This window comes from Ursus maritimus, unplaced genomic scaffold (assembly GCF_017311325.1).
Source record: "Ursus maritimus isolate PB19 unplaced genomic scaffold, ASM1731132v1 scaffold_20, whole genome shotgun sequence".
Taxonomy (NCBI): Eukaryota; Metazoa; Chordata; class Mammalia; order Carnivora; family Ursidae; genus Ursus; species Ursus maritimus.
Window position 1 is genome coordinate 31,916,657 of NW_024424453.1, and position 26,543 is coordinate 31,943,199.

At 46.7% G+C, this 26,543-nt stretch overlaps 2 protein-coding genes across 8 annotated transcripts in view; one reads left to right on the forward strand and one right to left on the reverse strand.

Annotated features, from left to right (window-relative positions):
• EAF1 (ELL associated factor 1) overlaps positions 1-26,543 on the forward strand; it is a 48,728-nt gene that overhangs the window by 1,746 nt on the left and 20,439 nt on the right. For 2 of the 7 annotated variants that reach the window (XM_040636829.1, XM_040636830.1), the window contains exons 2-6: positions 312-406; positions 2,304-2,440; positions 4,714-4,904; positions 6,607-6,840; positions 22,632-22,708. In XM_040636829.1, the coding sequence (XP_040492763.1) occupies positions 312-406; positions 2,304-2,440; positions 4,714-4,904; positions 6,607-6,840; positions 22,632-22,708 (734 nt within the window). Of the gene's footprint in view, positions 1-311; positions 407-2,303; positions 2,441-4,713; positions 4,905-6,606; positions 6,841-9,646; positions 12,760-18,389; positions 18,551-22,631; positions 22,709-25,410; positions 25,475-26,543 lie in introns of those variants that run through there. The other 5 variants (XR_005836573.1, XR_005836574.1, XR_005836575.1 and 2 more) reach the window with 5 other exon arrangements.
• The window catches only part of COLQ (collagen like tail subunit of asymmetric acetylcholinesterase), a 58,156-nt gene continuing 51,439 nt past the window's right edge, over positions 19,827-26,543 (reverse strand). The window contains exons 14-17 of the mRNA XM_008708833.2: positions 25,446-25,565; positions 24,899-25,019; positions 23,284-23,386; positions 19,827-21,410 (exon numbers count right to left, since the gene is read on the reverse strand). Coding sequence (XP_008707055.1) covers positions 21,341-21,410; positions 23,284-23,386; positions 24,899-25,019; positions 25,446-25,565 — 414 coding nt within the window. The 3' untranslated portion in view covers positions 19,827-21,340. The remainder of the gene's footprint in view (positions 21,411-23,283; positions 23,387-24,898; positions 25,020-25,445; positions 25,566-26,543) is intronic.

Genomic DNA, 26,543 nt, shown 5'->3' on the forward strand with positions numbered 1-26,543 from the left:
TAATCCAGTGGGGATGGGAGGAAAAGTATGTGGGAGGTATAGATAAAACAAGATTGTCCCTGAGTTGGTAATTATTGAGGGTGGGTGACAGTACACAGGGGCTCATTGTACTATTCTCTTTGCTTTTGTATACGTGGGGTTTTCCACAATGAAATAGTTTTGGTTTTTTTTTTTTAATTCTAGATTTGTATTTTCCATTTATCTGGAATAACAAAAAAATTTAAATTCTTATTTAAATTCTTATTTAGAATGTCTAGGAGGCTTAGTATAAGTAACCTGGTGGATAAATGCTCTTTTGCTTTTCCCTTTAGATGACTTTAAGCCAGCATCTATAGATACTTCTTGTGAAGGAGAACTTCAGGTTGGCAAAGGAGATGAAGTCACAATTACACTGCCACATATCCCTGTAAGTTTATGCACTGGAATCACAGCGAATCTTCATTCTGTTTATTGCCATTTGAATTTCCTACTATTTAAAAGCCTCCAGATTTCTAAAGTTCCAGCGCAAGGGGAAAAGGAATTTTGGGGGTGGGGTTGGGTGGAATTCATGCTTCCCAGGTGCCTGAGTAAAAATGATTCTTTGCCATTTTCCCCAAGCTCCCTTTTCTCCCATTTGCTACGAAGTAGACAATGTTCCTATCTGGATACCTAGCCCCTCTTCTAGATCTGCATAGCGTTTTTTCCTCCCCAGAGAGCAAAGCCCTAGATGCTCTGTTGGTTTATAGCAACAACAGTTCAGGAGTGTGGCACAGGCAAGTCAGGAGTTAGGCAGGCAGGAGCAGGATTGACGTATTTCGTATATCTGGCAGAAGCTGAAGTGCAGGCTGAAAGTTTCCAGCAAGAACCAGAGGATCAGATTTAGGGATGAGGAACCCAGTTAAAAGCTAGACTGAGATCCCTTGCAGAGAGATTTTTTTTTGAGCTTTGCCCAAGGCAACACTGTAATCAGAAAGCCTGAAGGATCAAACAGAATGCTCTTAATGAATATGTGTCATTGCATGTCACAGTCCTGTGCTGGAACATAATGAGGTCTTGGTAACCAGTGATAGAATGAAAAGGCTCTGGACAAGAAGCTTCACGCTGAGGAACGATTACTTGTCTGCCAGTTCCAGCTGCTATTTCATTACTTGTTGCCTTTGGCAGGTTACATCATCTCCCTTTGGATCTTCGTTTGCCAGATGTAAAATGAAGGGGTTAGATAAGTGGTCTCTAAGGTCCCTTCCAACTCTTAAGTTTTTACCCTGTGAATAGGGAGTCAAAGAGCCAAGCAGTTTTTGATTCTATACAAGGTATTAAACCTATAGTTGTCAGATATTAATTTTTATTTATTTATTTATTTATTTATTTATTTATTTATTTATGTCAGATATTAATTGAACGCCTACTGTGTGCTGGCCCATTACTAAGCACGAAGAATACAATCTTAAGCAACACAAGCATATTTCTTGCCCTTGGGGAGCTTATGGTCTGGAATTAAATAAATATAAAAAACAGCATTTATTTTAGAAAATCAGGGAAGGCTTCTCTAAGGAAGTGACCTTTGAGCAGATTCGAAGGTTGAGTAATAGAACGAGAAGAAAGGGCAGGATGTTGCAGGCAGAAGAGTTGTTAAAGCCCTGCAAAAAAAGAGCTTGAGGATCTGAGAGAGGCCAGCCACCTTCTGCTCTGGAATCCGCAGAGCCGAGGGCTGAGTGGTCCAGGGTGAGGCAGAAGGGCCAGTTGTGTGGTTTAAAGATTTTATTCTTTGATCTCAGAACAACAGGGTAGCAGTTGAAGGGTTTAGGCAGATGAGTGGCATGAGGTACTTACTCTGAGCCAAGCAGAATTCCGAGCTGCCCTTAGAGAATGCTCTGTTAGTTACTTGGCCTGAGGGGAAGCCCCGGACTCTGAAATTACAAGGAAATACAGAGATCACTTACTGGTTTTACTGTCATAGAGAAAGTTCTACTCAGTGGAATACTGAGTAATGGCTAATCTATTTTTATCAGTTCACACCTTGCCATTATTTGTAACACAACTTGAGTCCTTAGAAAAATGTACAGTAATTTTGCAAATTTATATTACCTTTCTCGATTACTGAGAAGCAGTGGCACAGTTATAGTTTCTTGCTTATTATTATTTCCCCTTTCTTTTTGCCTAGGAAGCCAGAGGAATTAAAATAGAAATCAGTTTATTCTGTTCTATTTGAGTAGCTTTGATACAAGATTTGATGAGATAGTCATTTGTAAATTCAGTTTTGATATTCATAACGGGTGTGTCTGGTTTGATCCTCTTATGCTTTAGTATACTTTTGTGGCATTTAGGGATCTACACCACCAATGACTGTGTTCAAGGGGAACAAACGGCCTTATCAGAAAGACTGTGTGCTTATCATTAATCATGACACTGGTGAATATGTGCTGGAGAAACTCAGTAGCAGCATTCAGGTCAAGAAAACAAGGTATGTGAATAACCAGATACAGATTGACACGGGGTTTCTACATCTTTGCATTATCTATCTGTTTATATTGTAAGGAGGTGAGCATCTGGGTACTCAGTGTCCTATCGGTAATCTAACGGCTCTCTCTGTCTTCTTGACAAGTCAGTAAAATACTGCTTCCTCAAATGCAATAAAAAGAAATAATGCTTTTAAGAGCTGAAACCTGGAAGCCACTGGGGAAAAGGAGGTACTTTACAATTAAATCCATTTTATTAATCTCATGATTATTGATATAATACCACGTAAGGGGATAAGATTTAAACTCAGACTTCTAATTATGAAAGAATCACTGAGTGATATACATTCTTTATTAGATTGAAAACATTAATTTTTCACAAGATGCATTTGAGGTATTTATAATATCAAAATAAAGTTTTGCCTATTTTTTTGAATAATGAGCTCTTTTAATACTTAATTTAACAGGTATTACATGTCTAATATGAAGCCAATTAGATTTTAAAGGCAAAATTTATTCCATAAATAGAAGCAACCCAGTGGTTCTATTTTTCACATTGTAATACAGCTATTATTGTAATATAGTCTTGAAATCTTAGAGTGTTACAGCCTGATGATGTTTTTCTGTTTATGTTTTCTCAAGCCATTTTTCTGTACTCGTTCCACAAAAAATAAAAGTAGCTACCATTTATTGACGGGTTATCATGTGCTGAACACTATGCCAAATGCTTTCATTCATTATCCTACCTGACCTTACACATAACTTTTAGAAAGGTGCTATTGTTATCCTTTAAAAAAAGCACACAGATGAAGAGACTGATTATGAGTGAGCTTGTGACTTCACTGGAGTCCCAGCCAGAGCTGAGCCCTGCCCTGGGCATGCGCTTCCAAGCTCCCGCTCCTCTCCAGCCTGGGATATATTTGTGTTAATTACCTCCCAGAGCCAGTGCCACGTTAACTCCTCCACCCGCTGATGGTTGTGGGCATGGCTCTCACTACTCAGTGTCATCTGTGGACTAGCAGCATTTTATCACTTGGATGCTTTTTTATTTTTTAATTTAATTTAATTTTTTAAAGATTATTTATTTGAGGGGCGCCTGGGTGGCACAGTCGTTAAGCGTCTGCCTTCAGCTCAGGGCGTGATCCCAGCGTTCTGGGATCGAGCCCAACATCAGGCTCTTCCTCTGGAAGCCTGCTTCTTCCTCTCCTACTCCCCCTGCTTGTGTTCCCTCTCTCGCTGGCTGTCTCTGTCAAATAAATAAATAAAATCTTCAAAAAAAAAAAAAGATTATTTATTTGAGAGAGAGAGTGCGCACAAGCAGGGCGAGGAGCAGAGGGAGAGAGAAGCAGACTCCCCGTAGCACCCTGGGATCATGACCTGAGCCACCCAGGTGCCCCCTGGATGCTTTTTTGAAGTGCAGAATTTCAGGACCTGCTAAGTCAGAATCTGCGTTCTAATGAGCTCCCCAGGTGATTGTGTGCACACCAAAGTTCAAAAGCCCAAAGTTTGCTGGGCTAGTCCATTTACAAAAGAATGTTAAGGAATAAAATGTTCTCGGTTTGGAGTGGAATGCTTTGCTTGTCTGCCTGCAAGAGCTGGCATGTGACAAGATGAGCAAGCAGCAATAGATCATGCAAAAATTTGCAAACTAGCCAGTATCACAAGAGCTGGTTTTCCTTAGTAACTCATGCACTTGTGAATATAACTTTGTATTGTACACAGGTCAGGTAAATAATCCTGCTGTCTACTAGTAAAATGAATTCTCAATCCCATTGTGTCCTACATACCGGTTTTATCTGCGTGGTATAAAACGGGAGCTCCGTGAGGACAGCAAGCCTGTTTGTTCATCTCTGCATCTCTGGTGCAGAGTGCGGTACTGGAGTGCACCAGGCAGTTGTGGAGTGAGTCGCTCCCGTGACAATGACAAACGTCAGCATTTTGAAGTAGTCTTTAAAGAGCACAGGGTTGGGGCACCTGGGTGGCTCAGTCGTTAAGCGTCTGCCTTCGGCTCAGGGCATGATCCCGGCGTTACGGGATCGAGCCCCACATCAGGCTCCTCCGCTATGAGCCTGCTTCTTCCTCTCCCACTCCCCCTGCTTGTGTTCCCTCTCTCGCTGGCTGTCTCTATCTCTGTCGAATAAATAAATAAAATCTTTAAAAAAAAATAAAATAAAAATAAAGAGCACAGGGTTGTGCAGAGACCTGTGAGTACTTGGTCCCCTGAACAGATTTGAGAACTGTTTTTGCCCCTCCAATTAATGTCCATATCTCATTTCAGAGCCGAGGGGAGCAGTAAAATCCAAGCTCGAATGGAACAGCAGCCTCCTCGTCCCCTACAGCCATCACAGCCACCACCACCTCCGCCACCTGTGCCATTCAGGGCTCCAACAAAGCCTCCAGTTGGACCCAAAACTTCTCCCTTGAAAGATAACCCCTCACCTGAGCCCCAGCTGGATGACATCAAAAGAGGTAGGCAGCATTTTCTGGAACACGATAGCAAATTGGATTGGGACGTTGGTGTTTTTGTGGCGATCACAAGGCTTTGTATTGACCTGACAGCACGGGCATTTTCTGCCATTGAAAGAAATTTCTGCAGAGTTCATCATTCCAGAGATGATGTGGGTGGGGGCTGTTGCCAGTTGCCTCGTTGGACAAGGGGGTCCGGAAATAGTGACTGGAGTTGTGGCTATCTTTGCACTTTCTGCTTAGAGGCCCAGGGTATAAACAAGCATGACTGCCATCCAAAGGTCTACACAACATGCCTTTAAGGCTTTGGGAGAAGAGAATTCCAAGGTGTTGGGGTGAAAACCAAGTGTGTCAATGTTGGTATAGTATCTGGGTCAGAAGAACATCAAAAATACCAGGACCAGTGCCCTGTACTAACACAAAGTGTGTGAGCACGAAAGTGCCCTGGGGACCTGGAAACGGACATGGCCTAGAAAGACCTAGAGGTCTGGTCAGGCTCTCTCCAGTGTAGACCCGAAGCCAGGATCACCTTGGCTTTCTCCCCATACAGTGAATTGGGTGGTTTTAGTTGTCCAGACTCTTAGGAAGTTATGAGGGTAAGTGGTGTTATTTCAGATTTGTACAGTTCTGTGAAGCAAAAGTAAATCTGTAACCGTGGTAAACAGGGAAAGATAAAGAGTTGTCCTTGGGAAGTTTGCCTTTTCTTCCTTTATGGAAGTGCTCTCTTTTAGTAAGCAGAATCATCCTGTGCACGGTGCACATTTGTTAAGCCTCCTGTTTTTGTTTTTTGTTTTTGTTTTCCTCATGGATATTGGAATGCTGTTGATCAGAGTTTTCATTTTAGTTGAACAGGAATTGGACCGTGAGTGGTTATTTATTGCCATTTGTGCTTAAAGGAACCAAACTCGTTTAAAACCACGTGGTATGTTTGGACAGGACAATCCGTCATCTTAACGTATTCTCTGATGTATCCTTGATGTTCTCAGTGACGTCGGAAAGGTTAGGAACACATGTTTTCCTTCCCTGCTGCTCACCTGTAGGAAGTGTGGTACCTGACAGGCATGACTGTCAGTGAGGTGCGGAAAGAGGGCAGAGGAAGAACGTCGTGTCCCCATTTTCCTTCAGTTACCGTGGTTCCCCTTCCTGCCTGCCTCAGTTTCTTTGTGGGACAAGAAAGCCGAAAAGGACTTCAGAGGCCGCCTGCTCTGGCCTTTGATTTTTTCTAGTGTCTTGGGAAATTCATCTGCCACCACCTGGGTCTCACTGCTGGTTAGAGGTAGATCCAAAACAAGCATCCAGCTCTTCCAGCGCCTAGTCAAGTATTGTTCAACCCCTCAGCATTAAAATTTCTCTCACTTGGCGTTTAATCTAATAATTCACAATCTTTTTTTTTTTTTTTTTTTAAGTAGATAAGGCAAATAGACTTGATTAATTTCTTACACAGAACAGCCATTATCTGAAACTGTTTTCTGTTTGGTTATTTGGGGTGAAGTTAATGTTTCCATTGTCTCTCTGAAGACAGAGTTTTATTTTGTTGGCTTTGGTTTTAGTCGTTTTGTTTGTACGTTTTTAGGGAATTAAGAAACAGGAGTTTAAGTTCTTCCTCATTGCTATTGGTCTTGCCACCTCACTGTTTACAGAAGGTTTGGTGTGTGGCCTTGAGCGCGGTTGCTGTGCTCATCCCTGTCCTGTCATTTTATTCCAGAGCTGAGGGCCGAAGTTGACATTATTGAACAGATGAGCAGCAGCAGTGGGAGCAGTTCCTCAGACTCCGAGAGCTCGTCAGGAAGCGATGACGACAGCTCCAGCAGTGGGGGTGAGGACAATGGCCCGGCGTCCCCTCCGCAGCCCGCACACCAGCAGCCCTACAACAGCAGGCCGGCCGTGGCCAACGGAACCAGCCGGCCGCAAGGAAGCAACCAGCTCATGAACACACTCAGTAAGTGTGCTCTCCCTTTTCTGGCTCAGAGAGGGGTGGCATGTCAGGCCAGAGATGTGGCTTCTGTCTATCTCACGCCAGAATCTATACACCAGAAGATATTTAAGGCATAAGAAAGGATCCCAACAAAGAAAAATTTGGAGCAGAAAGGAGTAAGTTATCAAACAGTGAAAAAAAGGGAAGTACAAAACTAAAAAGTCTGTTCTTTCTCTTTTTTCCCCCACTGGAACAAATCAGGTTTTGTGAATTCTGGAAAATGCTAGAACATGAACAGCTTGGCTCTTTATTTTTGCATTTACCAGGCTTTAGGGGTGCTGCCTACCACCATACTGCCCCCTGCGTCCAGGTCTTTTTACAGTCCCAAGAACCCAATTCTCCAGACTGTGGTGTCTCACAGCCCACAGACTTGGGAACCTAAGCCATTAGGATATATTTGGAAACCAACTAGCCTTTGGCAAGAGTGAGAGGAAGGGGCATTGCAACGTCTGGGTGGCTCTCACTGCAGTTGATATTAAAGTAAAGCAGAGTAAAATAAGAACAAAGACAAATTTCTTTGTATTGGAGGTGGGGAGAGTGCTGGTTCCCTATGCCCCTCTCTCTCCAGAATCCTAATGAATGCTCTCACCTGGCATGCCTGCCTTTGAGGAGGCTGGAAGGTCTGGAGGCAATAGTGGGGGAGCTAACTTAGTTAACCCTACGACTATGGACCAGGCAAAGGTAATTCTCAATGTCAGCACTAGAGACATTGTGGGCCAGATAAATCTTAGTTGAGGGGGTGGGGACAGTCATATGTATTGCAGGATGGCTAAGAGCATTCTTGGCCTCTACCCACTAGGTGCCCTTCTTCCTCCCTTCTGCCCGAGTTGTAGCAACCCAGAATATCTCAAGACATTGCCAGATGTCCTCTGGGGGACAAAACCACCCCCACTGGAGAAATACTACTCAAGGCCCTGCTCTTCTCGTTGAGTGAGTTCAACACCGTTAGGATATCAGTTAAGGATCCTGCCTGCTATTCCGTTCTGTGGGCCTACATTCTGGGTATCAGGGAGGTGCTTTGATGCTCTTCTCAGTTGGCTAGGGAGAGTAAGTTTTCACATTGCGAGTTTGGTGTTCACAGTGGGAAAGTACCAGACAGCTACTGTGGCTTTAAGTCAGTTCCTAATTTTGCCCAGTTAATGCTAAATTATTCTTTCCTCTTAGAAAGAAAGAGGGGAAAAAAAAAAAAAAAGCACCGTGGGTGTTACCTGACAACCAGTGCCTTAAAATCCTTTTAGCTCTTTATGGCTCCAAGTCATCCTGTTCTGCAGCTCTTCAAATTGCAAGACCTTAGCTTTGCATATCTTGTAGACAGTAAAGCACTGGAGTTATTTAAACCAGGATTGTCAGCTGGAACCGGCTTATAAACCCTAAAATCACAGTAAATAGCGCAAATTTGCTAACCCTGATATAAAAATATATAAAGTCATTATAAAATTGTTTTCCTGAATAGTAACCTTGATTATATTTTCTTTCCTCAAAAATAAATGGATCAATTTGAACCTGAATCAAATCAATTATATAAGCAATTGCAAAACTAGATTTTCAGCTCCATTTACGCTGACCTGTTACATGCACAGTGTCTTACTGGGTAAGAGATCATGCTCAGCTTAGCTGATGGGGAGTGACCAGCGGTTGCCATGCCCGCGGTGACTTCCTTAAGTTTAGAACGTTAGTTGCCACATTCTTGGGTCTCAGACCTCTTGATTCTAAAAATTATTGAGGCCCCAAAGAGCTTTTTCCATATGACTATCAATATTTACCATATTAGAAATTAAAACTGAGAAATATTTAAAATATATCCAATAATTCATTTAAAGTAACAATAATAACCATCACGTTAACAAAAGTAACATATTTATGAAGAACAAATTTTTCAATCAAAATATTTCGTAAGAAGAATAACACAGCTTTACAATTTTACAACTCTCTTTAATGTCTGGCTTAGTAGGAAGCTGGATTCTACACCTGCTTCTGCATTCAGTCTGTTGCCCTAAGTTGTTCAGGTTGATGTAGATGAAGAAAATCTGGCATCACACAGGTGTGGAATAGAAAAGGAAGTACCCTCCTTAAAGGGCCGCAGGGACCCCAGAGTCCTCAGAACAAACTTGAGAAGAGCTGGCCTCGGGATCAGTAATCTGGTCATGTAGTAGTTCACTTTTGTGGTATCAGCTGGGGTCCTGTTACTCTTATCATCATCTGAGACTGAAATGTGGAGTACTTCTCTTCTTCAGTCCTGAAACCTAAATTCGGCATGCTAAACAGAAATCGGAGGCTTTACAAAAGCTCGTTAGTCGAGCTGAGGTTTAAAGTAACATGAATATCCTAGACAGAGGTGTCCCAGAGGGGATCCTGGCTTAGCGTGTTCCTGGTATAAACAGTATTCACCTTCCTCAGTAGGAAGCCTAACTCTGTGTTATTTTAGCTTCTATAAAGCAACTTAATGTAGACAATTCTAGATGGTGAATCAGTTATTTATACATGCTTTCCTGCCATTTATTAACACATTTAAAAGCTGTCTGGCCTGCTCCTTGCCTGTTCGATCCCAGTAAGCAGCATTGCTGTGCTTTGCAGGTACCAAGAATAGCATTTCTTTAAAAACATTGACTGCATCAGTTTTGTCACTGAGCCAAATCGATTTTCCTCCCTAGTTAAGTGGAGTTGGCTTGGTTTTACTGTAGTGTGGTAACCAAGGCAGTCAAACAAAGAATTGTGGGGAAGTCCGTTTGACGTTGTGCACTTTTGGTGTGATTCTGTTTTCTTTTTATAGGAAATGACTTGCAGTTGAGTGAGTCTGGCAGTGACAGTGATGACTAGAGTCGATCTTTCGAAATCAGCTTCTCGTGCACAGATGTGCTGCTGGACCGGGCTGCGCGCGCACGGAGCCCCGTGCTGAGAGGGACACGCTGTGGATCGTGACTGTGTAGGAGTTTGAGGCTCTGGAGGTCTCAGATATTCAAGTCTTTAACTTAGTGGTGATGGGTGATTTTCTCGTGTAATTTTTGAACAATCTCGTGTTGCGAAGTAGAACTATGGAAGAACTAACAGAATTATATTTCTATTTGGTTAACACTGTTCATGTGCAGCAGACCAGTGTGCCCTGGTCTAGGTTACTCAAAGGCTGTGATCTTTACCAGGCCAGTGATTCCGTTTTAAACCTCAGCAGCCACCAGTTTGGCCAAGTGGTCTGCACTAATGAAATGAAACCTGGTCTTTGAGGGGTAGGAGAGAGAGGGAAACCTCAAACTGCAGCATAGAAGTATGTTAAAACCACTTTACACTGTTGAGACAAAGTGGTAAGGAAGTTTCATCGGACGCAACCTGATAAGCCTGTGTAGAAATGGACTTCAGGAGAGAGTCCTAGAGCGTCTGCCGGGCAGGACCCTGGAGCTCTGCTAGTTCAACCCCTCATTTACAAATAAGGAAAGAGAGGCCCACGGCTGGCTGATGGCCGGTCTCCTGCCCACAGTCCAGGCTTTCCCTGCTGCTCCCTCCCTTGAAACTCATTTAATGGAACTGGAGATTCTTAGACATGGCACTGAGTTGTACCTTGGAGCTTTTATTGGATTCCAAAAAATGAAAGTGTTGGGTACCTCTGACTCAGATTCTGATCCAGAAAGTCCCCTAAATCCATGAGGCTGGGTGAGCAGATTAAACCAGCAGCCACTGCACTGACACCTGAGAGGCAGTCCGGTGGGGGCTTCTAGTTCCATGTAGATCCATGCTAAGGCTTCTTCCTTCGGTGCATTTTAGTAGGGGGAGGTAGGAATGGAAAAGAGGTGTAGTGAAGGAACCTTTCCGAACAAAAGAACCAGCAGCACGTTTTCAAAAACCAGAATCTAGATAGGAAGCAGTTCTGCAATATGAACTGAGCACATTCTTTGAGAAAGCATTTCTGTTCATGCTTTTCTACCACTGTTTGTGCCTGACTCCCAGACCAATTTGTATTTTTGATACACAACTAGAAGAAAGTCACAGGATTGCCTTTTGGCAGTGTGCAGTTTCCAAATGAATCTGTTACAGGAAACTGTTCACTACTAAATGTTCCATATTGACTGAATGTGTGATAAATCGTCCCATGATGAGTATGGAGTAGCCCATTTCTGTAATTTGAATACAATTTGAAGAGAAATTTCCTGAGAAATTTCCATACTTTGGTTCAGTGGGTATTGAGAACATTAAAAATGATTTTCCTTCCTTGGGTTCCTCCACTCAAAGACGGCCTCTGCTTCCCCTGCTGTGGGTGGAAGCAGTCCGGACCTAGAAAGGAATTAGATGATTCACGGTGGGGGCTTTGATGGGAGTTGCACCTTATAAAGTCACCTGTCTGATGCACACGGGGGGCTCTGGTGAGCTGGCGAGGTGGGCCCAGTGCCTTCATCCGGCGGCACACTCACAGCACCCCACCAAGTATAGATAATAGGGTGACACGCTAGTACTCTGTGGGGGGTTCTCAGCCCGTCGTGAGGTTTCAGTGCGTATCATGGCAGGTAGGAATTTATTTATAATGAATTAAAAATTGTTTTGTAATTCCTTGGTAATGACAGCTCAGGGAGGGTGAAGGTCATGATTGGGAGACTTGACTTGTTAGTGGATATGGGAATTGTTTCACAGCTCTTAACTTGCTCAAGCTGGGGCAGGTTCCAGGAACTTGAACTAAAAATATCTATTTAAACCTCTCTCTTTTTTTTTTCCCTCCCAAAGTCTTGATTTATACAGACAGAGCTGTGGTTTTTGGCATGTCGGGTCAAGATGTTTGTTTCTATAGGAAATGCTTGCATGTGGCACTGGGTTTGGTGAGTCGGGCTCTCTGGGCTTCAGACCCGTTCCTCCATCACCCATCCTACCTGACACTGCGTGGTTATCCTCTAGCCCGTTTCCAGTTTGTTCTCTGCACAAAGCCCTCGGTGGTTCCCTCCCACAGCCCTCCAGCCTTACCCACCGGAACAAGGAATTTTTCCCTTTTGGAAATCAAGAATTTGGCCTCACAGACTACTTCTCATGAGTAACCTTGTGCCGGCCTCATTGGACTTGCTTTTTGTGCCTCTGTGCCTTCTCAGTCCTCCGCTGTCCCCTGCCAAGCCCCATGCCTGATGCTCTGTAGATGCCATCCTCGTGGCCTCTTCCTCTATTCATTTCAGGGCACTGGCGTGCTGTGCGGACATATCAACCTTCCTCTTGCTTGAGCTGTGGTTGGTTTGAATCCTTAAAAGCAGGGACTGTCATTCTCATCTCTATTCCCTGGGTTGTCCACAGGAATAGACATTCAGATGCTTATAGCCTGGTGGGGAGGAGTCAGAGAAAACCAGCCAGTGGAGTACAGAGGGTAGACATGGAGAAAACATTCCAAGCATTTGGAGACAGCTGGAAGCGATCCATGCTGATTTTCGTGGTTCTGAAGTCTCTAACTGAATTGTTAAAATTGCCTTTTCTTTGTCCCGTACAACGTCTACCATACTGTGGGTCACTAGGCAGGTATAAAGACTTAAATCCGAGGTACCCAAGGAGCCATGGCAAGCCACAGTAAAGATGTGATTCGGGGAAACTTAATACAAACTAGAGATTTGTGATGATACCACTCATTACTTTATTTCTATAGCAGAATCATTTTTTTCTGTGTGTGGTATTAATATGTATGTGCTTCAGTGTGGGAAAACTTGAAAATTCCAAAATCCTTCCTATCTTTAATGAGAGGCTGGGTAAGTAGGGTGTATGTATGGGGGTGTGTGTATGTGTGTTGGGGGGGAGATGTATTTATTACATTATTTTGAAAGATAACAGTCTGTTATATGGATGTATATTAGGTACAGCCAAATTGGATGTTTCCATTTGGCAAGGAAGGTAGGATTTCTGAAACTCAGGCCTTAACCAGTAGGTTGGAAGACAAGACCAATTGAAGCGTTATGAAATGTATTTTTGTTGCTTCTGTCCTATCTGTCTTGGATTCATTGTCTTATTCTTTGATGATTTTTAAAATCTTGTTCCTAAAAGTTTATTTTGCATAATTATGAAGTAGATGTGCATGTTTACATTTATGTAAAATATTTGCTGTGTAAAGTTTTTTTTGGTTTATTCTCTTAAAGATCACTATATTTAAGTAAAAAAAAAAAAGGTCAGCAATACACTCTATGTCTTGGTGGATTTTATTTTCTTACTAGAAATCAATGAAAAATGTAGGGTTCTATTAAGAATCCTTTATGCTTAAGCCTAGTTTACCTAAATGGATTCCTTTTTAATTTGGTGTTTATGATCATTAGGATAAACACCTCAGTTTTAAAAGGTGTGAAGTTCAAAACTAAAGGTTGTCTTTAGTGAGCCAAATGGCATCTGAGGCCAATACTTGGCCTGGAAAGGCAGCTTAGCTTTGAATCTGAGAACCATGCACCAGTTAAACTGAATGCCTAGACATATCCTAGTTATTTTAGCTCACCACATTCCTTCCACCTGCACTGCCATGCCACTCATCCATCCGCACAGACACAGGCTGGAAGTGACCCTGCCTCCTGCTTCCACTCCACTTACAGCAGTGCCCACATCAGTCTTGTGGTCTTGGCTCCCGGTAGTCTATAAACTTCTGGGTGGGCAGCGACCATACTCCCTTTTAATTCTCTGGCGTCTTTCACCAAATAGGTGCTCCAGAGATTTGGACTGACTATAATTACACATTAAGAGGACTAGGCTAGGGGCGCCTGGGTGGCACAGTCGGTTAAGTGGCTGCCTTCGGCTCAGCTCATGATCCCAGCGTCTGGGCATTGAGTCCCAAGTCGGGCTCCCTGCTCCGCGGGGAGTCTGCTTCTCCCTCTCCCTCTGCCTGCTGCTCGCCTTGCCTGTGCTCTCCTCTCTCCAGTAAATAAATAAAATCTTAAAAAAAAGGGGGGGGGCGGAGAGCGAGAACTAGGCTAGGAATCCTCTGCTGCTTATTCTGCAACTGGCTCCCATTTCCTCAGGTGGAAATGGTTAGACTTGAACCAGGACTCTCTGGGCAAGTGGCAGTGTACACTCATCACTTAAGGGAGTTTGATCCTGACCTAACTGTTGCCTCTACAGTGATATGTAACAAAGCATCCCAGTATTCAGTGGCTTAAAATAAGCATTTATTTTGCTTACAAGTCTGGATTGACGATTTAGACTGGGAGTGCCTGGACAGTCTGGTCTCGACTGGGCTCCACATGTCTGGCAGTTGACAGATTCTGCTGATCCACAATGGCCTTGGCCAGCCCAGCTAGGACAATTCAGGTGGGCTCCATGTGTCTTATCCTCTAGCAGCCTAGCGTAGGCATATTGTCATGGCAAAGGCAGAGGTGCCAGAGTGAGAGAGGAAACACCACTGCCTCTGTCACAATTGCTAATGTGTCATTGGCCAAAGCAAGTCGCAGGGTCAAGTTCAGAATCAAGGGGTAGGCAAATACAGTGCCTTCCACCAGCTTATGGGAGGAGTTGCAAAGTATGCTGGAAAGGTGTGGATACAAGGAGGTGTGAGAATTAGGGCAGTTAAGGCAGTCAATCTACTACCTCCCCATCGCCACATCCCCACCATGGTTGAGAACACTGGGCCATACAATCACTAAGTCCCCTCTCGGCCTGACTCTTCTCCTGGGCAGATAAATGAAAGTCCACATAGGAGTTAAGGCCAGTTTCTATTCATAGTTCCTGCAGAGGGCACCAAACCCAAGCCAGCAGCTCCTCTGGACTTAGCACTCTGCCCTGTTCAGAGTAGTTTGCTTCCTTTCTAAGCTTTTCAACCTAAAGCACTATTTGGTACCTATTGCTAAGTAACAAACTACCCTAAACTTAGTGGCTTAAAACAACAGCCATTTATCTCCTGGAATCTGTTGGTTAGGATTTAGGATAGAGCTTGGCTGAGCAAACTCCTTGGGGCTTCAACTGAGGTCGCTCAGTGTTACTTAGGTTACTTCTCAGGACTGGAGAATCCAAACTGGCTTCACTCACATGTCTGGCACCATGGTGGGGATGGATGGAAGCAGGTTCATTTGGGACTGTCAACCAGAGACTCTAACATGGCAGTCTCAAGGTAGTTGGTCTTTTTACATGATGGCTGCTTTCCTCTAGAATGAGTGTCCCAAGAAGCTGCTTGGCTGTAGATGACCTAGCCTGGGAAGTCACCCAGCATCACATCCACAGTATTCTATTGGTCTGAGCAATCAAAAGCCCACCTGGATTCTAAGAGGAAGGGATAAAGACCCTACCTCCTTAATGGAAGAGTATTAAAAAAGCCACCTACCCAAAGTTCTCCTTTCCCCCAGTTTACTTGGTCTACTGCCATTGTTCTCAGATGAGACATTTCCCCAGAGTAGTGGCTCTTAAAATGTGGTTCCTGGGTCCAGCACCATCAGCATCCCCTTGGACCTTGTTAGAACCACAAATTATCAAGTGCCATCCCAGACCTGAATCGGAAACTCTGAAGTGGGTCCCAGTAATCTGTTTTGACAAGCCCTTCAGGTCATCCTTATAAACCCTAAAGCTTTAAACCTCTGTCCTAAGAAAGCAGTCTCCTGTGATGAGCCTCAAGTGATGACCCACGACCAGGGATGACTGCCTTCCTTTCCCGTGCTAGCTGTTGGATTGAGAGTAACCTGGAGTGGCACATGCAGTGGGGTGATACTCCTTTTAAGTCGGAACATCAAAACCCAAATTCTAGAAGAGGTATTGAGGGGGTGGAAGGATGGCAAGACCAAAATAATCACCAGTTCTCTTGAGATACCAGCATCTTGGCAGCAGGATTTCGTTAGTACACGGCCCCTTTTTCCTTCTGGAAAGTTAGTGGGGCAAAGGGGAACAGAGGGCAGGGGAAATAGCCCATTTTTCCTTTAGTGAGGTTGTTTCTTACAGAGCTGTCTGACTCTAAATGTCAACTGTCTGGGGCTGCAAAGAACTTAGGCGAACCCCCAGAGAGGAAGCCCCTCTGATAAGGGCAGTGAGAGTTCTCTTCCTCTATTTCCCCCCTGGGGGCAGGGGAGGGGAAGGAATTGGATGATGTGGGGTGGGGAGTCCTTAACCCATTACTCTCATGTGATTTGCAGCCTCTCAGAATGGTTACAAATGAAGATGGAAACCACATTCCTAGAGCCTCTGGGCCCATGGGTGGTGACTGTGGGTTGCTGAAGTCTAACAGTCTCCTTGATGAATTGCCAAGATCCTTGATCTGTGAGCTCATTGTTACCACACAAATGCAAGATCTGAGTTTCCTTGAAATTGGTTCACTCCACTATAGGGAGGAAGGGTGGGGGACAATTTAAGTAAAGCAGTCATTGGAGCATGGTTGGCCCATTAATTATGAAGTTTGAAGATTTCTTAAGCAATTTGACCCATGTGTCCTCCAGGCCCATATTAGAGTGATGGATGACCAATTTGTCCCATGATGCTTAGAAAATTTGTCCTACCTTCTTCCCAAGCACTGCTTCCTAAGTACTAGTTACTAACGTTCCTCTAAAGACCTCACTTTGCTCACAAATTTGTCACTCGAATAGCTTTGCAGGTGGATAAAGACGTCTGGGGCCAAACCCCCTCCCCATGCTTCCCTGGAGAAGCCTAACCACAGGCTGGATCACTGGGGATCTGTTGGGCAGAGCTTGGGCCTCCGTTACTGGTGAAAGGATAAAAAACCAGTCCAGACTGAGAGAAGAAAAGTCAGCCCTGTCCCCTGTCATTCATCAGACTGCCAGAGCAGACACTGATAAAGCTGCAAGTCAACAGGAAGCCGTCTTTCTCCCCAGGTCCCTCACTGCAGCTCTGCAGTATCGTACTCACTCTTTTCTTTGAGTGACTGCTGCCTTCCTTTCAGTGACAGCCCCAGCTTTGCTTCTTACTCCTACTGCCTGAACCAAAATCACTGTCACCCTTTGTGACTCAAATCTTGGGCTGTCAAAACTTTGCATTTTGCAATCCTATCAGTAAGAAGGAAACTTTCCACTCTTGCCTGGAAGACCTGAGCCATATGAGTCACTCTGACACAGAGAAGCAGTTTCAATTTCTTCCCTAGATTCAGAAATCCTGATAGGAATTTTCAGGCACAACAGTCCATGCTTCTCTTAACTTTGCAGTTGTCCAAGGAATCAGGACCTGGGTCCACTCCCCAGTCCAGGCTTGATCTTGACCCCTTTTATACACAGCCTGCTTTGCTTCGAGCCTTTCCCCATGATGCTTCTTTCATGTTCTACCTATACTTCCACCCCTCCCCAAGTCCTACCATAATCTTGTCTTTCTTGGTTTGATGAGATCCCCCATTGTTCCTCTGGTGTTTGGTCTCTCTACTACAAGACAGTAAACCTAATTTTGTTGGTCTACAAAACTTGTTGGTTCATCGCTGGTGGTATTCATCAAATGGGCTAATGTGCTGCAGAGTTTGAGAACTGCTGCTCTCTCGCTGTTTTGTAGTAAAGGCTTGGTCCAAACTGCTATCAAAATGAACTCTTGTAACCAGCTTCAGAGGGGGAGGAAAGAAACCCCAGGTCCCAAAGAGGTGAGCGATTCGGCCTGAGTCATTAAATAATAATGACACAGATAAAACCCAGCCCTCCCTAAAGAGTTTCTAGGTGTCAGAAATTGTAACCACATTATCACTAAAATTCAACACAACCCTGAAATAACCCAGTATAAAGATGAGAAAAACAGACTCAGAAAAGTTAAGCAAATTATGCAGGATGATTAAACAGGGAGTTGGTGACAGTCAGGCTTTGAACCCAGATATGTGAATCCGATCCTGTCCTTTTGTCACAAAATCAAACTATACCAACTCTTTCACAACCTATGGCTCCCTAGGGGAGTCAGTCTCTTTTGAGTAGATTTATCAGAATCAGCCAAGAGCTTTCTAGGTGTGAAGAGTCTTCCCAAATGTTTGCCCCAATGGCTCAGCACCTATTCCTGCCAAAGGGAAAAGCAAAACCAGAGACAGCCACTGTGATGAACACCATGTGTACCCAGCACCCATTCACTCCATACCTGCTCCCCACTATAGAGTCCAATAGCCGCCCCTTCCCTACACAGCTGATGTGCTTCTGGAGAATCCCCAGGGAGTGGGCAAGGGGTAATCTTAGACCTTTTGCCTCCTTGGGTTCAGGAACCCAGCTGCAGTCCAATTAGCAGGTGGCATTCTCTTGACAATACGATATGAATGGGCATGTGACCCCAAACAGGCAATGAGGCTCAAGGTAAGATTTTTGGGGGGCTTCTAGGACAAAAATTTGAGAGCCACTGGAATAGATGTTATCTCTTCCTCTGGATATGCTAGGGTACAGATGTAAGCCTGAAACTGCAGTAGTCAGCCTGTGGCTACCCAAGGATCAAACTAACAAGAGATAGAGAGGACAGCTCAAGCAGAGAAATGGAGTGGGAGCCTTGATTGAACCATGCCTGATCTCCATTCTACTGCTGGAATTTTTAAGTTATATAAGCCAATAAATTCCGCCCTGTGATTTATATTATATTTACGTTGGATTTTCTGCTACCTACCAACAAAAGTATCAAAACCGACATAGCCTTTTTTGGTGACTCAGCTGCAGCTCTGAAGACCCTATGATATTCTCAGCCACTCCATGTGACAGCCTCAGGAGCAGCTGAGGATATCCATCACCACTCCTAAGCATGCCCTGTCACCTCTGGAGGACAGAGTCCCCACCCACAAGAAAATTCAGCCCTTGCATACAGTTTCTTCCAGGTAAGGAGATGGAGTCTGTGAGAAGTGACAAACCGCGTCTGAGTCCTGGTGTCAGGACTCCTGGTACAGTGCTTTTCCCTCCCCCGCTGTGGCACCTCAGCTCCCCACAGGGCCAGCAGGTGCTCTCAGGAGACATGTGGTTGTGTATTCTGTGGCCACCAGGCCTGCTTATAGGTGCCCCTGTCCCTGGGGAGCCTGCTTCCTGTACCATAGCATTTCAGGGGACGGCTGAGGGCAGCATGTGGTGTCGTGAGCACTGGGTGTTATAGAAGACTGAGGAATCACTGACCTCTACCTCTGAAACTAGTAATACACTATATGTTAATTAAGTTAAAAAAATCACAATGCCACAGGGGGAGGATTACTATTATTACATACATACTTCAAACATGTGGCTTTGAGTCCTTCCATTTTCAGAGCCACTCAGAAAGTCCTTGCAATAGGCGGAGACAGACCTACCTCTATCTCGTGGGATCCGGTTACAAGAACGCAGGTGGAGGCTCACGTGCCACAGGTCTAAGTATTTACGTTAGAGTCAAACTAACTATTATTAAATATGTCTCTTTGCTTACTTGACAGTCACACTTTCATACGACCTGGAAGGCTGGGTTTGAATTTGGAATATTTAGATTCCTCAAAGTTCTGTGGCGGCACAAGGAGAGCAAGGCCCAGCCCACACTGAGAGAGGCTTCGTGCGTATCTGTGTGGAAACCCCAGCCCGCATATCCAAGCCCCATCTACAAGCCCTGAACACGGCTTGTCCCTGGCCACCTGGGTGTGTGCAGGGAAGAGGCCTGCTCAGGCTCAGGACCACTTGGCTGGGAACTGTGGTCTCCCAGGTACCTGGATCGTGGTCTCGGAGACGGGTACACAAGCTCCAGTGGGCAGGTCACCTTGGCCTCATAGATCCCCTGCCCTGTGGGGAGGGTCATGGCCAGAAGAGGGCCAGATTGGTGCCCTTCAAAGCAAAGGGACCCAGGACAGGGCCTCTCCTGGCCAGGTCCAACCAAGGGCAGTACTGGAGCTCCATCTTGTTTTAAACGTAGTCCTAAAATAAGGCTGCTGTGGGGCTGGGTTAGCAAGACCAGGCTTTGTGGCCTTAGGTAAGTCCCTCCCTATCAACATCAGTTTCCTCTCTTGTCCCCGAGGGGGTAGTACTGCTCCACATTCTAGAACCCTCTGCAAAGCCTGGGAGGCAGTGAATTCAGACCCCTCATTCCCAACAGTAATGCTGGGACACTGGCCCAAAAACCCAGGGAAGAGAGAGCCACAGTGGGGAAACAAATGGCTTGTATTTCTTGATTTCCCATCTGGAGATCCCAGCATCAAGGTGTGGCTTTACATGGGAGCAACATCACCCCAAAGTGTGCAGTAGAGGCTGAGGGAACCAGGCTGACCAGTGCACCCATCTCTAAAGACGTCACCCTTGGACTGATCCCATCTACAACAGATCACTAGTGACAGCCCACTGGGCCAGAAGCTCCTGTCTACTGAGTCCCCAGGACTCAGTCACACTAAATAGCTTCGTACAAAAGCCCCAAAGTGTCCCTCCACCTGGTAACAAATAGACAAATCCCATTTGAGGTCTGCCTTGGGGGAGACATCTTTCCAAAACAAAGCTAAGCCCCACTCAGGAAAGATGGTGGTACAAGGCAGCTCACAGATAGTCCAGACTAATGACCCTGCAGAAACGTGGGGGCCTCAGGCACATAGACATGAGGGCAAGGCTACGCGCTACAAAGATACAAAGGGAAGGTCTCGGATGCACACAGCAGTCGGCAGGCAGCCAGGAGCTGGACAGAAATGGACTCTGCCTGGGGCTGGTACTCAGTCACAGGGCCTCACACGGGGGAAACCCAGAGTGGTGCTTTCCTAAGGACTGGAAACACCAAAGCCTGCCTAGGTGTAGATAGGAGGTCACCCTCTGGCAGTGAGTCTCCTGAACAAGAAATGGACATAAGGGGCATTTGCAAGACAGAGGTCAAGGCGCAGAGAGCCACGAGGTCAAAATGGTGCTGGGGACAGCGAAACCACAAGAGCTACCCCTTTGGAAACACTGAGAAGCAGAAGGCCACCGCTCTGCTATTGTTCACATGCTGAGCACCCCAGCTGGGCCTCCACCCTCTCCCAGGGGCAGAGCACCGTTTTGGTGGCTTTCTCAGGACTTTTTCACAGTTGGGTCTCTTCTTGGGAAAGCTGCATCCACATGAGGCTGTTCTGGGCTGTAGCCAGTTGAGGGGTTCCTCAGTGGGTCCAGAGCTGGGAGCCACTTCGAGAGAAAGGGCCCACTTCGCTGCTTTGTGGTTCACGGGCCTGGAGAGACCTGATTTCTGACTGCCCTCGGTGAGAATGCCCACATTTCTGGAGGTCAGAGGAGCAGAGAGGCCGGTACACCAGATGCCCCACGTAGGACGAGAACAAATTCAAAAAGCCCTGCAGGTCTAGGTGGGGCTAACAGTTCTAAGCCAAGACCATGGTCTGGGTCAGTAACATTCCAGAAGAGAAAGGGCACTGTAGGTTTGGCTATTTGGCCAGATGGTAGCAATGGGGAACAGTTCCCAGGTCAGGCACGCGGAAGTTTTTCCGGGACGTTGAATTAAGACAGGATGCAGTAGTCCTAAATTCTTCCAGTTGGACTGAGTTACAAGCATGTCTTAGCAGCGAGAGTTTGTCCTTGTGTTTGTCACATGGAGGTGGTGGAAACCGGACCAGGATGGTGCGAAGTCAATTTGCCAAGAGTGGAGGAGCTGCTGCCAATTACGTAGGACGCAGCCCTCCTCCTCGCGGCCCTCATGTGAAGTAGCGGCAGGACGTGGAGTCGATGTGGCAGTACGCGGTGCACTGCAGGTCTCCATACGACCTGAGGGGGGCAGACAGGGGTCAGGGCGCACAGGGGCCAGTGGGCAGGAGAGCTCCTGCCCAGCCCTCGCATCCGCGCCAGGTTCTAAAAGGCCACCTCTGGTGACTTTTGGTCAAACCTCATCAGACAGCAGCCACCGCTGCTACCTTACACCCAAGGGTTCCGGAGAGACGGTTCTCATTCTCATTTGGGGTGAGAGGCTTGGGGCAGTTGAGTCCAGGCCTCTGGGGCTTATCCCCTGGAGCCCAGCTGAGGGATCTGGGTGGAAACAGTTGGTAACCTTGCTCTTAACACAACATCTCTGAGAGAATCACTCCCTTCTCAAGACCTGAAAGGTTTCCAGTGCTGTCCATTAGATAATACTGTAGTAATGCAAATGTTCTATTTCTGCGCAGTCCAATATGGCAGCCACTAGCCATATGTGGCTGCTGAGCTCTTAAAATAAGGTTGGTGTGACTGAATAATTAGATTTTTAATTTTATTTAATTTTAATTAAATTTAAATAGCAACATGTGGCTGGGGGCCACCATATTGGACAGTTTATACTTCTTTAAGCCCAAGTGCTAATCCTGAGTCCGTGTGTTATACATTATACCCATATTCACAAGCATTCTCTGAGGCTTCTAGAGATTAGATGAGTAGTTACAGTGAGCCAGTGGGTAAGCCCTGGGCTCTATGCAATCCTGTACTCCATGTCCAAATGTCTATATTGAGTTGTCGCCATGAAGCCATCAAACAACAAGCTCAGACCTGCCAACTCTCTGGCACGTTAGGAGCCCTCCATACTTCAGAGATAGGGAAGTACATACAGACACAGAGATATAGGGGGGTCCTGGCCAAGCCTAAAGTGCTTGTTTTGGGGTGACTATAGGTCTGTAGTTCTCCTAGCCTGGTTTGATATGTCGGTGTGTGTTTGGGGGGTGGGCATTGAGGAGACCCCCTTGGAAGAGAGAGCAGAGAGGAGGCTACAGAATGCCAGGCCTGGTGTCTGTTTCCCAGCCCTGTGGAGGGCCTGGGTCCAAGAACAGGGCTGGAAGGAAATGCTAAAAAGACTGGACTCCTGAGGAGCTTAGGAGGTGTCAAGGGCCAGTGATCCACTCTGGAACCAAGGGAGAAGCAGGAACTGAGGGAGGAACAGCCTTCCCATTTCCCCTAGAATGCTATACAACTCTGGTTCTGTGAGGATTAAGGGGAATCTGGTGCTGTTTCTTCACTTTATAGGGTCAGTGGCCAGTGGCCCTCAGCTGGCTTCAGAGACGTGGAGGTCAAGACACGTTGTGCAATGTCAACACCCACTGGTGAGTCCCAGATATAGCTAGAGGGGTCCTTGAAGGGGGTACTAAGTTCCTGGGGTTTTCCTGGAGGAACCACAAGCCAGCAAAATTAGATTATTAATGCTGGTGTGATCTCATTCGCTCCCACAGGCCCGGGGGGCAGGGGTTGTCCCAGAGAATTCAGGTTATACAGATTCTAGGGAATGCCCTGGTCCCTCCACTCTCCACTGGGCTTCCTCCAGACCCATTTTTCAGAAGACTAATGTGGTCATGGTAACCAATGGGGATTGGAGCTGCTCACCTGGGGGCAACCACTGATCATAGAGACTACTGATCCCCAGGGGCCCAGGATGGAGCTGGTCACTGTCTGTCTCAGCTCAGCCTCAGTGGCACTCAGGTACCCTGAGAGGGCACGTGGTGGTTATGTGTTTATGGCCTGTCGCCCCTAGGTGAGTAGGGACCATGTTTTAGCTGTCACCATACTTCAGTGTTTAGAAAATACAAGGAACATAAGCACTAAAAAAAATATTTGTGAAGGAAAGAAGAGGCAGGCAGAGAGGGAGACAGAGTGTCATAATAGCATGTGAGATGATCCCTACCCAGGGAGATAGGTCTCGCACGTCAGGTAGCCAAAGTCAGAGCCGTCACAGTCCTCCACGCCCTTGTGCTGGTGTCCATCTCCACAGTAGGCCCGATGACAGTCTGAGGAACACAAGGAAGTAGCCATGAGAGGGGGCTGGGGTGGGCCAGGCTTACCTCAGCCTGTGAGGACTACGTGGCCTGAAGGATCCACCCAGAGCATGCATCCTCCTGAATGGACTCCCAGACAGCTTCAGATGCATCCAGGGACTGCCCCCTCAGACCCCCAAATCCCACACCAGGGAATAAGGAGACCCAGGCTCCAGTCCACTCCAGCTACTCATTAGCCAACGGACCAAGAACAGGCCACTTGGCGTCTCTGAGCCTCCATATCCCTATCTTAAGCCTGGGGCATGGACACCACCTCCTCTTCACAGGCCGCACTGTGGGTTCCCCCGAAGTGAGGATCAGGAGACTGGGCACTGGGCACAAGTGGGGCCAAGGTGGTTCTTGTCTGTCTCCAGAGAACTGCCAGGGTGGCTGACCCTGTGTCCCTGGGGAGCCATATGACATTTAATGGGGTCTCTGTTCTCACTCAAGGGAAGGGTCTTAGAGTCTGAGCCCCATCCCCATCTTATAGGGCTTTGAGACCCCATCAGTTCCTTTCTTCTGTGTGATCTACTGGATAGTGTCTGTGGCAGGGGCAGAAGGGACTCCAGGAAAAGCTGGCATGCCAGGGAGCACCATTCCGGGGACCCTCATAGGAAGTACAGCTCCACCGAGAGGGAGCCAGCCGCCTCTCTGTCCCTGCATCCATCCCTGTCCACACCTTCCTCCCTACACTGCACCATCAGCCTTCCCTTGAGCAAGGAAGGAGACTTCACATTTACACATCCCCAGCCCTGAGCCTGGGCCTGGCTGCTCACAGCAGGGGCTGGAAAATAATTCAGTGAAGGGATGTTGAACCCTTACTCTATCCAGACAATCCAGTGCACATTAGCTCACAGAATCTCTGGAGACCTGAGCGGTTAGTGCTGTCATACCCATCTTTCAGTTGAGGAAAGTGAGACCTGGAGCTCTGAACTGCCCTCCATCCCCCCTGCTCACTGAGTAGCCTCCTCTCTAAGCATCCTAACTGTGTTCTGTCTGACTCTAAATCCCCTGCTTTCTATCTCCCCTCCTGCTTTTGTTGCATGACAGAGAAAAGAAGAAAAGCAAACCCTCCAGGGCTATGCTGCCCCCCTGTCCCTGTAGCATCCCATCGACCCGGAGGCAGCTCCCCCGAAAAAGGGCTCTGCCACTAGGGTTCTATCTGGTAACACAGTCCTGATTCAAATTCTTGGCTTCTCCCTTTTGTCCTTTACTCTGCATCACCTTTATCTTTTGATAAAGAATGTGGACTGGAATGTGGGTTTTGCCCAGAAGTAGGACTCAGGAAAAGGGAGCGACTTGGGGCAAGATCCACCGACATGCTTGGGCAGTGGAAGTCCACATGTGGCCTGAATGGGAGGGCCATCCCCACAGCAGCTCAGGTGTACCCCCTCTCGCTCTAGAATCATCCATAGGCTCGCCCTAAGCCTCCCTCCACCCCGTGGCAGTTTGCGCTTCCGGCCCCCCTGGCTGGGCCCCACTCACTGATGCAGTCGTCGTCCACGTTGTTGTTCCCATCGTCACACTCCTCCCCGGGCTGCAGGACCCCATCCCCACAGGAGCTGTGGCGGTCTACAGTGTAGTCCACAGGGTAGAAAGGGGTCACCTGGCCAAAGAAACACATGACAGTGGCCAGGGTAGGCATGCTGGGAAACGGCAGGCAGGGCAGTTCATTGGCCCTGGGGCCAGAGGCTCTGGGTCTGTGGGGGCTTCCTCCTGGGGTGGGGGAGAGGCACTCCGTGCCCGCCGCCCAGAGCTTTCCAGCTGACTGGAAAGCTGGGCCAGATCAAGACAGCGGCCTGGCAGTGTGGGGATGGGAGCCCATCTGGAAACCTGGCTCAGAGAGGAGGTTCCATCTGGGGAGCAGGGGCTTGGAGAACCGCTCAGAAGCAGAGCAGGGGAGATGCCCATTCCTTCCATGGGAGCAGATTGCAGAAAGCTCTGTGCTGGGCCCAACTCTTGGCCCTTCTTTCCTCTAATGCTGTGTCCTTTTCCAGGGTGGGGTATGTCCTGAGTGCCTGCCTCAGGGTACCTGGATGGGGAGCCAGCCCAGGCTGTCCTTGAAGTACAGAGATCTCTGGTCTTTGCGGAAGGCAATGGCGTTTTGGGTGTTCAGCCTCTCAAGCTCCTCCTGGTTGTTGACTACAAAAATCTGCCAGAGAACACACTCGTGAGGATTCCAGAAAACACTTCTATAGGGGGCGGGGAAAAGCTGGAGGAGGAAACAGAATCTCTATCTTTGGGCTGGTTAGCAGTGGGAGAGGGGTCTGCATATTACACTCCAGCATTCCTCCTGAAATAGGGAGGAAGGTCTTGAGTCCCAGTTCCAACTGGCTAAGTTGGCAATAAGACTATCCATGATTTGGGGCGCCTGGGTGGCTCAGTTGGTTAAGCATCTGCCTTCCGCTCAGGTCATGATCTCAGGGTCCTGGGATCAAGCCTGGTATCAGGCTTCCTGCTCAGCAGGGAGCCTGCTTCTCTCTCTCTCCCTCTGCTCCTCCCTACTGCTCATTCTCTCTCTCTCAAATAAGTAATACCTTAAAAAAAAAAAAAGACTATCCATTACTTAAATTTTTTAAACATTTAAAATTCTAAGGCTTTTTTTTTTTTTAAAGATTTTATTTATTTATTTGACAGAGATAGAGACAGCCAGCGAGAGAGGGAACACAAGCAGGGGGAGTGGGAGAGGAAGAAGCAGGCTCATAGCGGAGGAGCCTGACGTGGGGCTCGATCCTGTAACGCCGGGATCACGCCCTGAGCCGGAGGCAGACGCTTAACCGCTGTGCCACCCAGGCGCCCCTAAAATTCTAAGGCTTAAATAAAAAGGTGGTATCATCTAATCAAGTAATTCAACATCTGGACATGATTCTTAACAAAATTGTTACACTCAAAGGTGTTCAGTACAGTGTTCTTTACATTAGTGAAAAGCTTGGGAGAGCCCTATAAATATCTGACAATGGGACACTGGGTAAATAAATCACAGCACAGCCGCATGTTGGATGGATGATTATGTGTCCATTCAAATGACAAACTGAGGTCCAGGGTTATCTCAAAATAACCCAAGGGAGGGTGGGCAGTAGTGAGTGGGTGTAAAGAGGAAACAGGATTAGCCAGGAGTTGATAAATGTTG